The sequence below is a fragment of the Dreissena polymorpha genome, chromosome 2 (genome assembly GCF_020536995.1).
Source record: "Dreissena polymorpha isolate Duluth1 chromosome 2, UMN_Dpol_1.0, whole genome shotgun sequence".
NCBI lineage: Eukaryota > Metazoa > Mollusca > Bivalvia > Myida > Dreissenidae > Dreissena > Dreissena polymorpha.
The window spans coordinates 31,134,636-31,151,002 of NC_068356.1; the positions used below are offsets into that span (position 1 = coordinate 31,134,636).

Sequence of the window (16,367 nt, forward strand, 5' to 3'; positions counted from 1 at the left end):
ACTGTGACAACAAAGGCAAAGTCTTTAAACAAGCATTTTATCTGTGTGCTTTGACCTAAAACTTTCATATTTTCTAATAACGATTATTTTCCTTAAAAAATCTGCTATACTGTAACATGTACTTCATTTCGTATTCTCAAACAATTGTACGATAGTGCCAAGGTTTTGGGCACATAAAACAACGCCTTGAAAATGGGCGAACATTCATGCAATTTGTGTATTTGCAATACGCAAAACACAAATAAATGTATCAAAGTCTTAATTGTCAATGAAATCAGCATGATTGAAATATTTATTGTGAATACATGTATTCGCAACATGTATAAGTACGCTACTACTATAACATTCAGCCATTTTATTGAATTTGAGACGATGACATTAACAAATGTTGTGTATATCAACATAAGAATTATATATTAATTTTACCGAAAAGAACCAAATTACTGTCATTTTATATGACGATAGTCCGTATGAGTTCCTTAGAAAAAGGCTGCCGCTGTTTATCTTCCTAGCATGTTCTCACATGAGTATCGGTTTCTCCTCTGGATGGCAGACCGTTGGATGCAGGCAGTATCAGCGTCATGTGGCATTTGCAAACCCGGTCTCAGTAGTTGAGGCAATTCTTTAAAGTCTTTATTTTTGTTGTTCGGAATTGAGTACATTCGTTGACAGCAAATTACGTCTTGTATATCAACATTTGTGCCGAAATCTTGGCTATCAAATAATTCTTGTAAATGGAATATTACGTCAGGTTTTCCATAATTGAGCTCGTTATTCTTTTGGGGTCTATTTGTTTGAGTATTCCAATTTCGAGCAATTCGATCAATGTGTGTTTGAATAAGCAAAAGTGTGAAATATTCAATAATAAGTTCAGATCTCTGATTCAAAGTTTTCTTTGGCAAATAAGTTGGTGCAACACATATCACCACGTCAAAAAGCGCCAAAATTATTAATAGTATGATCCGAATCTTCATTTCGATTGCCGTTACGAGTCAATATCTGAAAAAATAAAACATACAAATAGTGTTAACAGTCAGGATAATGTATGAACATTACAACATGATTTCTGGTATTTTATGTTCTTGCATTGTGTCAATGAATATTTTAAATGAAATGTTGATAAATTTTGTGTGTTTCAAACTTGAACAAGCATGTCGATGGTTTGCTTTGGATCATATATAACAGAATATATTTAAGACTGATAGTGCAGAAAGGTTGAGGCTCATAGACACTCTCTTGAATATCTTACAGGATAGGTGTAAATATCTTGACAAGTGAAAAACCAGCTAGCCCAAACCAAGCAGAGTTTAAAACCGGACTACCAGCGAATCCTCCAATCACAAGTAAAATGTGTAAACCACTAAGTCATTCTACTACCCAGATCTTTGTTTTTGGGCGTCACTGTTCGCAACATAATTAATGGAAATGTATATTGAAAAATCCATCGACCCTCGAATGTATCAAGTGGTATATAAATATAGCGAATAATGCCAGCTTTCACAATCGTCATTGAAATAACAAATGTTAAGAGAATCTACACGTGAGAGGGCTTTGTATAACACTTACATTTTGAATAAGACATCACAGTCGACAATACGAGATGCTCAGCAGCCTTCCAGTCGCAGCTAACTAAGATGATAAGAATATGATTTTAGAATAGACTATATTATAAAGTACCTTAATTTAATAAGATAAATGTTCTAGAAAATAAAGCGTTTTTGTCTGCCACATGTCATTAAAAAAACGCGCCGAATTATGCAACAAGTATCAAGTCGAAAGTCAAAAGTCACAAGTCATTAGTCGAAAGTCGTAACTCACAACTCAAAAGGGAAGGTTTATGCTTCCATACTCCAGCGCTTCCATACAAATCAGAGTCACGATTGTCAGAAAATTTAAAGACACCATTTCTTAAAAGACATAGCCAACTCACAAGTGGTTAGCGTGTGGCTATGATATTTATTAGTGAAAACCTCATTTTGAATGATATATAATCAAATTATAGCAAATAATTTTTTTTCATTATAATTGGATTATTTATCATTCAAAATGATGTTTTCACTAATTTATATCATATCCACATGCTAACCACATGTGAGCCAACTAAATGTCTAGAAACATTGTCATTCTAAGGGATGACAATGCATACACAAGTCCGATGAAGTGTTCATTTAGATTTTATTCTGCTAATTAACAAGTCCTCAAAATACTCCAGTAAATAAGATGTATTCAGTAACTTTCGCGATCGTAAAATATTGAAGTCCAGTAATTGAATTTACGGCGGGCGGCAAGAACCTTAGGAGCCTGCCCCGCGATTCACAAGCTTATTTCAAAATGCGCTGAACTGAAGTACATAAAACATGTCCCTTTGTGTAGTTAAAACCACACATCTACATTGCTACTAAATATAATTTACTTTGCGACCCACTACAGATGTATATTATCCTGTTTTAAATATCATTATATTATTACATAAAAACTGTCATTTTCGTGTACAAAGTCAAAACTTATCTAGACAACTAATATCGATTTCCCAACCATTTATATATTATTGTATGAAGACTGTCGTCATCTTGATCGTTATTATGTATAAATGAATAAATGTTTGGTGACTTTAACAGGTGATTTTTTAAACTTGTATCAATAAATTTAATTCTATTATTTAATACAAGTCGAAACTCAACTTTTCCCCTTATATACAACTGTTCACTTTAGCATATGTTTACTTTCGTCATCCGGTACTTTCCTACTTATCTTAAATTTTTATGATAAAAATTTACCTATTATGCTATATCTTTTAAAACTTGTATCAACACTGTAAAGCAATCTATGACTTAATCTTGATGCAACTTGGTTAAAACGATTCAATTGACAATACCTTAGCTACATTTAATTTAGGTAACGTTTCTCCGAAAATAAGGTCACCATTTCCAGAGAGAAAATATGAAAGCCAAATGGGTCAAACTGTATTAAGCCCCAGTCCCATACAGATGCCGTATCAACACGGATCATATTTCAGTCTTAGATCGGGTCTGGTCGATGACCAGTAGGTCACGCGAGTTGTGTATCGTGTTATTTCTTAAAATTTGACCCAGTTTTTGTAAAAATATTGCAATATATATACATTTCCAGAAAGGAAATTCATGTCTGCGTTGAATTAGACCGAGTTCGTGAAAATCGCTGCACAGCTGATGAAGTAATTGCTGTTCAAAGCGATGCACCCTGTTTTCGGGTCATTTCGAGTTGAATACCTTAAGTGGAATACCTATATACCTATATATATAGATATATATATATATATATATATATATAATATATATATATATATATATATATATATATATATATATATATATATATATATATATATATATATATATATATATATGTTCGAGCAGATAATCAATTCGAAAAATGATAATAGACATATGGTAGTTTATTATTATTATCAATACAAACAGGAGCTGAAGTTGATTACCAGGCTCAAAAAAGTGATACTTAGAAACAGGGCAGATCTAATAAGATATACATTTTGTAATGACATTAAGAAAAACAATCGGTAATGAAACAATTTTTTCGAAATAACGAGGACTTCGGATGGACGTTTTTCGAAATAATATTGATCAACTGTATTTTAGTTTTAAGTAGCCCATTCTGTACACTTTGTCGAACAGTTTCACGACTTCTGAATACTATATCGAATAGTTACTCGACATACGAACACCTATAAACTACATTGACCAGCTGTATGATATACAGGACTTCTCTAGACTATATGGAACATCTACATGGCCTATTTGGCTTATGTTCACTATATTAAACACCTACATGTCATATAGCACATGTGTAGACAATATTGAAAAGGCACATCGGGCATCTGAAAACTCTATCGAAAGCTACATGTTATAATGAGATTCGATTTTTTTTTTATCAAACAGCTAAATTGCCCATCCTACTTACGTACAATTATACACTTAACATGCATTAGACCTCGGAACAATTGTTCTTCTTATCAATTATTGATGTCGCATGTATAATGAGTCGCATTGTTTTAGCTAATATATCTACCATTTGTCCGCTGTAACAAAAATAATTGCTCCACAAATCGGAGATTGGTATCTCGCACATGTCTATAAGTCAGGTCAACTTGGTATCGGAACATTTCGTCATAAATCTCTAAATAATGCTAAGTAATGCAAATCTTGGGTAGATAAAAAAATGGTGTGCTTAATTTGCATAAAACAAATTTAGAATTCGTTCATGCAAACTAAATTATCTGCATGCCCCAGCGTATTTTATACAAGAACAATTATGTGCGTCTGTCCACTTCTAAATAATTTACGACATGCATTTTTCTGTCAGCCAATTGTTTATAATGAATGTAATTTAATGTTTGGAAATGTGTATCTCAATTGCAAGAATTCGTCAAAATGAAATTTCGGTAGATCAACGTTGACTCATCTCGCTTTCAAACGGCTATCTATGGATGAGTGGAGTATAAGGAGCGCTAAGAATAAGGCAGGATACTGCATTGCTATATAAGCTAGGAACCGGTAGGGCCCTGGATAGGGATGTCTGCTTAGGGACCGAGAGGGCCCAGTTTTGGGATTTCTTGAACTTTAATTCAATGGCTCAATTCAATATTCAAGGATTCTCTCATCAAAGAGCTGAATATTGTTTCACATGTAGGAAATGAGTTGTGGGAATCGTGAAAGATTGTGGACACTATTCAGTCACAAGCAAGACTGAAGCTTGCAGCTTAGAGCCAACGAACGTCAACGGTTGCCCAGACCTGGTAGATGATCGAGCGGTTGGTAAGTGTACAGCGGAAGCGATCAGCAGCGTCACCTGTAATCAAATTGAACGTCCGTGTGCCATCGGAGTAACTGTGGAGCATGTGACATTGATATTGTACTCAAGTGCCCAAACGATGCAGAAAACTGTTTAACCTGATTACCGATAGTGGATGGCCGTGGTTTATGAAATTGCAGTTGAGATTTTATTAGATTCTTTGTATTCATTATTATGTATATAATTTGAATATTTTTACATTTGTTCATAACTTCAATTTTCTTAAAATTGTGGGGAAGTAATGGTATAAAACAATTATTTTGGAACATGTCACAAGTGCATGATAACCTTGCATTCAAATAAACATTATTGGATGTTTCTTCATCAAACATGTGTATTATTTAAAAAAATGAGATGTATACTATTTTTAATCATTTATACTGTCGCCATCAGAATTAACGCATACCATACATGGTATATACTATTTTTTATTGTTATTTTTTTGGAGTAAGTGCGCATGCGCAGTAAAGATGGTCGCAAATTTGAAAACTAAAACTAAATAGTTAAAAAATATGGATTTATATTAATCTAAATAATAGTAGGAAGTATTTTATTGTCGCAAACGAATCAGTGCGTGTCTGGTATTAATTAACGTTTACAAACGACAGTTCGTGATTTCGTGATAGCCTTTTTTACTATCCTTTCTTTGTCTTCTTGGTTTGTTTTGCGCGGAATTTTAACCGCCTGGACAGGCTACCTGTGATTACCCGTGATTACCCGTGCATATCCGTGCATACTTGTGCTTACCTGTTCTAGCTCTCGGACATTAAATGTAACAAAACGTGGATTTGTTTTAATACCAATACAATAATTACAGTGGTATTGTGGACTTAAACTGGACATCTCAGCAATGTGCGCGATGTAAAACTATTTATCAGTTGTTTTTTACCAACATTGAATCATGTCGGATAGTAACAAGAATGCGAACAAAAATACAAGTAAAAAGAAAAGTGAGAAGCGCACTAAAGATGAAGCCTCTCCCGGTTCGACCTCAGACCAGCCTGATAAGCGCCCAACCGGTAACGAAAAGTCCCCGACTACTTCATCGGCGGCGTCGGCGTCGATCCCATCTACACCGTCAGCTCCATATACGCCATGTTCGCAACCTCTTCATATGTTTGGGCAACATTATCCGCTGCATTTGCAGTACTTGTCGCAGCAACAGACTGTTCCACCCGGTTACGGTTTCTCGCCTTCACCTCCACATACAGCCGGAAATCCAGTGGCGCCGACAGATACAGGGGTAATAGGCGAACACTCACAAATTACATTAGTTACAGTTATGGACAAACTAAGCTTAATGAAAAATAGACTTCTTAAATTAGACAAAATCGATAAAATTGAAATTGACATTGGCAAAATAGCAAAAAGTGTCACCCTTGTCGAGGCTCGAATTAACGACATTGAAACACAATTTTCTGCTGTTGATTTGAGATTAATTGAATTTGAAAAAAGTAGGCAATTTGACAGTGAAGAGTGTACGGAGTTAAAAACAAATTACATTGAACTGTCAAAAAAATGGCAGCCCAGCAACATACATTTGAAACAATTTCTAAAGATTTTGAGAAAATTAGGGCCGACAATAAGTCACTGTCCGACGAGGTTGTAACCCTGAAAGCTCGATCAATGCGAAACAATCTACTATTCTTCAACTTTGACGAGGAAAACATTTGCGACGATCGCAAACATGAAAACTGTACCAATAAAATCCACGAATTCTGTGAAAAGAATTTGGAAATGTCCGGTGCGAGGGATACTATACGCATCGATCGCGCACACAGAATCGGAATTTACGAAACGAGCTCTAAACGTCCAATAGTTGTTCAATTTAACTATTACCAAGACAAATTGACTGTTTAACAAAAACTGATGGACCCTTCATGCAAAGTCGACAAGCGAGTTAGTGACCAATTCCCACGCGAAATCCAAGAACGTCGGAAGAAGCTCATACCATATATGTTACAAGCACGCCGCGAAGATAAACGATCATCTCTGATATACGACAGGCTGTTAATCAATAACCAGTCATACACGGCCGATAATCCACCCCCAGGTACCGTACCGGAAATGCCACCGCGCCAACCCAGAAACCCGTCGCAAAATCAGAGACACCCACAACGCGACGAACCATCGACGGCACCAGGAAACCGCTTCTTCCGGTCTCAAATAACGTAGGACAAGAACAAGAAGCACCTCAAATTTTTACTCTGGAATGTGGAGGGTATTGTAAATAAACTGTGTGATAATGACTTTCTGAACTTAATTAATGACTGTGATATTATGCTGTTATGTGAAACATGTCATTCAAAAAAAGTTAATATTAATTTAAACAAATTTGATAATTTCTTTTGCCCAAGACCTAAATTCAATAAGAAAGCTAAACGTTGTAGTGGAGGGCTTATTGTATATTATAGGAAAACATATTCGGGTCACATTGAACTTGTCGATTTTAATGAGCTAGGTTGCATTTCCATTAAGATTAAGAAATCGTTAATTGGTACTGAAAATGATCTTTATTTCATTCATTGCTATATCCGACCCGAAGATTCGAACGTATATAAATCAATTTATTCCCCACTCTTTGAGTATGATTTCTTTGAATATATTTCAAATCGTATTCGGAAAAATAAACAGGTCGGCGATGTTGTTTTAACTGCCGATTTAAATGCGCGAGTGGGTCAAAGGTCAGACTTAGTTAAAAATATTGATTTACAACGTTTTATTAATCTGCCAGTGGATGACTTTGATGTAAATAGTTTACCGTTACGGAACTCCAATGAAGATATTTCGAACGGGTTCGGTAACAAATTATTAAACTTGTGTAAAGAATGTAGTGTTTGTATAGTTAACAGTACAATTGAGCCGGGTCGTTTCACTTGCTACAATTTAAATAGAAGTACATTTGGTGCTAGCGTTGTTGACTTTGTTACCGCGGATTATGATATATTTCCATTATTTAATGTTATGACTGTTCATTACTTTTCCGAATTTTCTAATCATTGCCTAATTGAATTTAGTACGAATTTTAGTGATCTATCTGGTCCCGATGAATGTCTACATTCCAAAAAAAAATTGTATGGAGAGAAAACAACCAATCTGATTTAAATGAGAAATTAGCTTCAAGAACGGATTGTTTCGATAATGTTCTTCCGTCTTTTTTGAACAATGACATTGATTTAAATTCCTGTATTGAAAGGATGTCTGACCTTATTTATGAGTTTATGAGTTATCTTATTCTGTACATGGCAAATCATTTACGTCGAATAAAATCTCACCTCCTGTTAAAAAATCTAAATGGTTTAATACTGATTGTAAGCTAGCCAAATCTAAATTTTATGAATGCAAAAGACTATTTACTTTAGTTAATAATGATGTAAACCGGGTTTCATTTTTAAAGGCTAGAAGTGAGTATTGTTGCTTGGAGCGCAAAGTTAAAAATGCATATTATAATAAAGAAAAACACTCATTATGGGCACTGAGCAAATCTAACTCACGTAAGTTCTTGAAGTATATTAAAAAATATAGCAAAAATAAATCTGAGAAAAATAAAATTAATGTGGATGAATTTGTTAATCACTTTAAAAACAGGTCTGCAATGCCCAACGACAATTCCTTTCGTGATGATAGATTGCATGACTCAGCTGACGGAGTATATATTGAGTGTTTAGATTGTCCTTTGTCAACTGATGAAGTAATTAAAGTGATTTCTTCTATGTCAAGACATAAAAGCAGTGATCTAACAGGAAATGTTGCAGACTTTTTCATTGACTGCAAGAATTTTATTTCACAATATCTTGTACATATTTTCAATTATATTTTTAACACAGGAATTTATCCAGAGTCATGGACAAAAGGCGCCATTGTTCCAATATATAAAAAGGGGGAAAAGAATAATCCCTCAAACTATAGAGGCATCACTGTGGTAAACATAATGTCAAAAATATTTCCACTAATCCTCCGTAATCGCATTAATAAGTGGTGTGAAAGGGAAAACATATTTAATGATGCTCAATTTGGATTTAGAGATAACCGTAGTACGGTTGACTGCATTTTCACACTTCACTCTATTATCCAAAACGTCTAAGCAAATAATATGAAACTCTATTGCGCATGTATAGATTATGAAAAAGCATTCGACACGGTCATCCATGACGCAATGTGGGTAAAATTAGTTCAGTCGGGTGTAAGTTGTAAAATGCTAAATATGATTAAGTCAATCTATCAAAATGTCAAATCCTGTGTAAAAGATACTGATAATAATTCCTTTTCGCAATTTTTTGATATATCATTAGGGGTCAAACAAGGTGAGCCTCTTTCTCCTCTCCTATTTATTCTTTTTATAAATGATATAACTGATAGTTTAGATTTTGAGAAACTCACTTGTCAGGATATAGACAGACTATCTTTGTATATGTTATTATTTGCTGATGATATAGCGTTATTTACAACAGATCCTTATAGCTTACAAGCCCAGTTGAATTGTATATATACTTGCTCTCGAAAATGGGGTCTAAAATAAATGTTAAAAAGACTAAAGTATGTATATTCGAAAAGAAGAAAACTAAAAAATATGTATCTATGGTCATTGAATTATGAAATAATTGATTTAAAATCAAAACTGTTACTTTTTGATAGTCTAGTTGTACGCATGATTACATACGGTTGCGAAGTTTGAGGGATCGATCAAAATAATGAGGTTGATAAAATACATCTCAAATTTTGTAAATACATATTAGGTGTACGTCAACAGACATCAAATGCAGCCGTCTTAGGCGAACTAGGACGTTTTCCATAATCTATTATATGTAAAGAGAAGTCCATTAAATTTTGGTGCAAAATAATTAATTTACCAAACTCACTTCTATGTACGTTAAGAATATCACAGATAACACGTTTATAAACACTTATGTAAAACTATGCTGGACAAAAGCTATCAAAGACCTTATTGACAATTTAGGCTTTAGTTATTTATTGCATGAACATGTTAACATAACAGAACATTATCCAAAACTTAAACAACGTCTTCGAGATCAATACGTCCGGTCATGGTATGCTATGATAAATTCGCAAAGAAAATTATATTATTCTGTTAAATTTAAAAAGGATTTTACATTTGAAAAATATATAGATTGTGTTGATAACGATTGCCATAGAAAAGTTTCAACAAGATTTAGACTAAGCGCTCATTCTTTAGAAATTGAAACTGGTAGATACAATAACATTCCTAATGAAAACAGGACATGCAAACTGTGTAACAGTAACACGGTTGAAACAGAATATCACGTTTTATGTATATGTACGCTTTATCAAGATTTAAGAATTAAGTATAATGTTAACCAGTCGTTTTATACTGTCAACAAGTTCACACCTATGATGTCCAGTACTAACACTAGAAAATTAAGAAATATTTCCAAATTCATTTACAATGCTATGTTAAAAAGAAATGATTACCTTGCTAGCTAGCTTGCTAGGTAGCTACTCTGTTGCTTCTTGTTAACGTTAAAACCAATTATGTATTCATTTAATTGTCCATTTATGTGAAATGCTTTTTTTAGTATTTCATTTGTGTGTTCATCTTTATGTATATTTGTATATTATGTGGCAGAAGGCATGTATTTGCTGATTTTGCCAATACACTGAAACTGAAACTGAAATTTTGTTATTGTTGTACTTTGCAGATGCGAATTAGTTTTATTTCAGACGTGTGGTGTTCATTTCGGTTAGCTCTTCAGTGGGTTTTGCCTGCAATTTCAGCAACTACTAAAAACGACACTTGACTAATACACTCACATGAGCATCAACTGTAAACCTTGTCAGGATGGCACGGTCGTCCTCGGCAGTACACTCTTCGAGGGAAACGCTCGTCCGCTATCGTCGTCGGCTGCACCCCACCGATCCTCCTGGGAATACCTACCCCACGCACAGGCTAAACCTCCCGGGCAAGACACTAAGTCACAGGCTAATACTTACGTCACAGGCTTATACACATACACAGGCTCACATCCACAGGCTAATACATACCGGCACACACCTAGGCTCCTGGAAATACTCACCTCAGGTAACACGTCTGCATACGTCCGCGGACCGGGTAGCAAGAGAGCATGGTCATCCCATCAGGCATCTGCGTCCATCCCATTGGCTCCACATCATGCAGCATGGTCCCGTCACATGAACGACGCAAGCCGGGTACCACTCTGCAGGGGGGCGTGGCACTGGCACTACACTCCCCTCACTTTTCTCTTTTTGGGACGACCCCCTACTCACAAAGGAATCGTCCCACCGAATGTCATAGTCAGTCCGCCACAGACGTCCCGTCGCACCCGAGGAAGTATATTGACTATCTCTCGGACCCCAATGCCCCTTTCGTAAGCAAGGAGGGCGCCTTCGCCATGCAACGTACTCTAAAGCCACTGCGCTCAAGCCGTCCCATGCACTCCAAGGAAGTATATTGACTATCTCTCGGACCCCAATGCCCCTTTCGTAAGCAAGGAGGGCGCCTTTGCCATGCGATGTACGCCTAGACGCAGCGACTTAGCGGAACTATGACAGTGCCCAGACTCCCCAAAGTCGGGACAACCTAATTGTTTCAAAACTACAGGCACGCCACAACGTGCGCAGAATGTGGGCCTCAACCCTAGATAGACCACAACTAATTAAACCCATTGGCCGGTTTTCGTACGACCACCAAGAATATTTTAATATGCATGCCTACCCCAATTAAAGTGTAATACCCTCCATAAAATGTCAGTGATCCCTGGTCTGAAATAAAATGTAAATAAAATGCTAACATTTAAGTATTGCTTTATATTTCCGTTCACAGTCTCATGCTGAGAGATTGATGGGCTCGCCCAGCCAGTAACTCCACAAAGCTTTTGCCATGGACAGCCTTCAGCTGTGAACAACAGTTTCCCACGGTTCCTGACATGCAACAGTTCCCCACAGTTCATGACATGCAACAATTTACATCTTCTAATGGCATTATACACAATGACGACATGTCCATGAGTGGTTATTCAGAGAAATATAAATAAAAGTGGCTGCAAGAGCTTACAGCTGGATCTGATAAGAGTACTCTAAATGCCTCGCCCTGCCGCCAACTATCCCCCAGTATTCAGCGAGGCGACGTGTACCCATTTCGACATCAGGCGTATTACACTCGCGTGAAAACACACCGTCAGTACAAGTACGAAATAATAAAAATAATTTATATAAATGTTAATATGTCTATAACAAAATCACAATAATCTGTATGTTTTCTCTATTTCCGGTGGCAAAACAAGCTCAAACATCTCCACTCCCACTCAGGAAAACCTGACAAGAAACATGAAAAAGGTATCAGTCGCCGGATGTCATGACAGTGAAATCAACCCTGCGTTGTCACGGAGACCAAGAGTAACCAAAAAATGTCTAAAGAGTCTAAAAATGTATTCAAAGTTGATAAATAATAACCAAAATGGACTGGTGGGCGAGGCCAATAAGGGACTAATCGAATAAGTGGACAACATAATTGTTTGACACATAACAAGTATACACTTCACTGACACTAAATGGAGCGAAACACAACTAAAATAAAACAAGAAAAACAGAGGTACCCACCCCCACCCTTTAAATAGATAATTACTTCAGGCCCCCACGCTCGCTTACACACTTACCTAATTTCCACCGCTAGGACCGCTCCCAACGGCGAGAACTTGAGGGTCGCCACCCTTCAGAGCCACGCCTGAAAGATCCCCGTGGGTCTATGCCGACAGGTCTCTTGGGCAACCCTGTAAGGACTATGCCGACAGGGTTCCCGTAGCTAGACGATTCTTCTGACGTGCTCCGAAAACTGGACAACTCCTGCGGGACTATGCCGGCAGGTCTCTTGGGCAACTCTGTAAGGACTATGCCGACAGAGTTCCCGTAGCTAGACGATTCTTCTGACGTGTTCCGAAAACTGGACAACTCCTGCGGGACTATGCCGGCAGGTCTCTTGGACAACTCTGTAAGGACTATGCCGACAGAGTTCCCGTAGCTAGACGATTCTTCTGACGTGTTCCGAAAACTGGACAACTCCTGCGGGACTATGCCGGCAGGTCTCTTGGGCAACTCTGTAAGGACTATGCCGACAGAGTTCCCGTAGCTAGACGATTCTTCTGACGTGTTCCGAAAACTGGACAACTCCTGCGGGACTATGCCGGCAGGTCTCTTGGGCAACTCTGTAAGGACTATGCCGACAGAGTTCTCGTAGCTAGACAATTCTTCTGACGTGTTCCGAAAACAGGACAACTCCTGCGGGACTATGCCGGCAGGTCTCTTGGGCAACTCTGTGTGGACTATGTCGACAGAGTTCCAGTAGCTAGACGATTCTTCTGACGTGTTCCGAAAACTGGACAACTCCTGCGGGACTATGCCGGCAGGCCTCTTGGGCAACTCTGTAAGGACTATGCCGACAGAGTTCCCGTAGCTAGACGATTCTTCTGACGTGTTCCGAAAACTGGACAACTCCTGCGGGACTATGCCGGCAGGTCTCTTGGGCAACTCTGTAAGGACTATGCCGACAGAGTTCCCGTAGCTAGACGACTCTTCTAGGGCTGCGTTACCCACACTGGACACCTCCTGCGGGACTATGCCGGCAGGTCTCTTGGGCAACTCTGTAAGGACTATGCCGACAGAGTCCCCGTAGCTAGACGATTCTTCTAGGGCTGCGATCGGGACGATCTCGCTAGTGTCCATACTGAAAGGAAATGGGAACGTGAATACTCCGCAACACCGATGGCGAAGCCAAGCATAACAAAAAATAAAAATAAAATAAACAAATCTGGAAGATCCCTGTTGGACTGAATACGGCTTGCAACTGTTTTCTCCCTCCGCTGTAGCTTCACCGTCACCGACGCCTCCAGTCTCACCGTTGCCCCTTACAGTGCTTATGTCGGTGCACACCCCAATGTGACGGACATTTTCGCAAACTGTAGGTAGCTGCAACGGAACCGCATCATCGATGCCTTCGGTGAACTCGTCTTCTCTGCCGCCGACGCCGCCAGTCTTACCGTTGCCTCCTTCAGTGCTCTCGTCGGTGCACACCCCAATGTGACGGACAACTTCTTGAACGGTCGGCAGCTTGATGTTACTAGTGGAGACTCGGTAACCGCACGCACTGTTCCAGCGGACTTCCGATGTTACGCCATAACCGGAAGCCCTTTTCCGACGGTCTGCCGCGGTGACACCACAACTGGACGCTTTCTCCCGGCTGTCTTCCGCGGTGACGCCAGCCGGATCTGCATGTCCGGCGGTCGGGGTGGCCCTATCTCCAGACTGGACCGCCATCCGCTGCACGCGAAACGTACCGACATAACTAGAACCCCCATGGTCCCGCTCAGTGCTCTCATCGGTGACCATCTGTGGATCCCGGACGACTTCTGAAGCTGTCGGCAACGCAAAAGGAGCTGCGTCATGCACGTGGTCGGTATGCTGTAGGCTTCCCCCCTCGAGGCTCAAAACCTGCCCATCAAAAATAATAGTGGCCTCTGCCATATTGATGATCGCCCTGCCCGGATTCATCAAAATGTCGAAACCAAGTAGCATATCGACATCTGTCGGGGCTACATACAAATGCTGCTGATACCAGTTGTTACCAATCTTTAACTTAACTGGGCCTACTACAAAACCCTGCATGGAGGCATCTCTTCCTGTCATCAACAGCTTGACATCACGCTGCTTGGGAGGTGGCTGCTTCATGGCCTTATAGACCCGATCTGATATGAGGCTGACCTCCGCTGCCGAATCAATCACTGCATCAACCATAACGTCACCAACCTGAACCTTCAAACAAAACTGCGCAGCTGAACCCAACTGGTTGAGGCGACCTACTTCCGGTCTTCTCTGCTGCTCAGCCGCCTCGGTAACTAACATCGGTATCGACTCATTGTTGGCAACGGACCCGGCGCCCACACGAAAATCTCACCGGAAATGTTCCAAATCACCAAACAAGCACGATATGTCCCGCCTCGCCATCCCGGGATACTCACCCCAATTTGAACCATACCTGCCTCGCTTCGATCCCTCGGGGCGGATATTTGAATTTTGGAACCCACTACGGTACCCGTTGTTTCGCGGGTTACCGGCGCTCCCTTGGTAAGCATTTGGGCCGGATCTCCTTTCCTAGGCATGTTGGTTCCGATGCCCACGTGGACCGCCGCCACCCGTACCCTCGTGACACCTAACGTGGCGTTGATTGTTGAACCCCCGGTTCTGGCTGCCGTCTTCATTGGAACCTTCGGCCGCATACTCGCCATACAATCCCTCGTCTTCATCGGAACGGAACACCTGAACCGGTTGTCTGACGCAAGAATCATCGTCCTGGCTCCCACGAGAGTCCGATAATTGCCCCACAGAACCCAGCAGCCGATCGACCACCTGGGTCAATTTGTCGACCGCTGACCCAATTACCGTATCTGGAGAGGGTGCTCTTCTCACCTCATGAACACACCTCGACACTTCTCGCTCACTCTCTTGGCTATCCCTCGGAGCCGCGGCGCAAGCCGACTGAACATGGCTATATATCTTCATCATGTTCATCGCATCTCCCATCGATGTGGGTAACTGCAGGCTTACATGCTTGCCGGCCTCCTTGTAAAGCAAACCGTGACAAAACTTTGTCACTGCCTGCTCAGTGGCGTTCGCATAGGGAAGATCACGAAATGCCGTTGTTGCCAGCGTCAGCACCCGATCGGACCAATCGTCCAGGGACTCGCCTACTTCTTGTTGGACATCCTGGAAACGACCCTGCGCGGTTGCTGGGAGCTCCCTGGCACCAAAGCGCTCCTGAAGCCGCTGCATAAGCTCGGCGTAAGGTAACGTCTCCCTTCCTTCGGTCAGTAATGCATAAAAGTCCACCGCCTTACCAGTTACACACCAACAAAGACAATCACCGCATTCTTCGTCAGACCAATCTTGCACCCTTGCGTAGCGCTCAAACTTCCTCTTAAACAACAACCAATTGCTGCACCCATCAAATAGCATGCTCTTTGGCAGCTTGGTCAAAACATCTCGATCACGCTGGGTCGGGGGGTTTATTGGGACTGGATGGCCTATTGGAACGGGGATACTGTTGGGTAGGGCTACGGTTGGGTTGTTTGATGCAATTGTATTACCTAATATGGGTAAATTGCTGGCTGCTATAAGATTACCTACCACTGGTAGGGTGCTTTGCACGGGAACACTACTCACAACGGTTGGGTTATTAGGCATTGAGAAGCCACTTACAACAGGTTGGTTGTTAAGCAGTGAGACGCCACTTGCAACAGGTTGGTTGTTATACAATGAGACGCCAATTACAACAGGTTGGTTGCTAGGCAGTGAGACGCCACTTGCAACAGGTTGGCTGTTATACAATGACACGCCACTTACAATAGGTTGGTTGCTAGGCAGTGAGACGCCACTTGCAACAGGTTGGCTGTTATACAATGAGACGCCACTTACAATAGGTTGGTTGCTAGGCAGTGAGACGCCACTTGCAACAGGTTGGTTGTTATACAGTG

The 16,367-nt window shown here is 40.0% G+C and overlaps 1 protein-coding gene across 4 annotated transcripts; it reads right to left on the reverse strand.

Moving 5' to 3' along the window:
* Positions 1 to 340: 340 nt before the first annotated feature.
* Positions 341 to 15,537, reverse strand: LOC127866466 (uncharacterized). Of its 4 annotated transcripts, none has more exons than XM_052406987.1 (5): positions 13,444 to 15,537; positions 12,501 to 13,224; positions 10,639 to 12,159; positions 1,567 to 1,629; positions 341 to 999 (listed from the first exon to the last, which is right to left on the reverse strand). In XM_052406987.1, the coding sequence occupies exons 1-2, from the start codon at positions 14,737 to 14,739 to the stop codon at positions 12,514 to 12,516; spliced, it is 2,007 nt and encodes a 668-aa protein (XP_052262947.1). In that variant the 5' UTR covers positions 14,740 to 15,537; the 3' UTR covers positions 341 to 999; positions 1,567 to 1,629; positions 10,639 to 12,159; positions 12,501 to 12,513. The 4 variants fall into 4 exon arrangements, with proteins under 4 accessions (XP_052262947.1, XP_052262946.1, XP_052262945.1 ...); XM_052406986.1 differs by having other exon boundaries at positions 12,501 to 13,332; XM_052406985.1 differs by having other exon boundaries at positions 12,501 to 12,815; positions 12,924 to 15,537.
* Between the last annotated feature and the right edge of the window lie 830 nt (positions 15,538 to 16,367).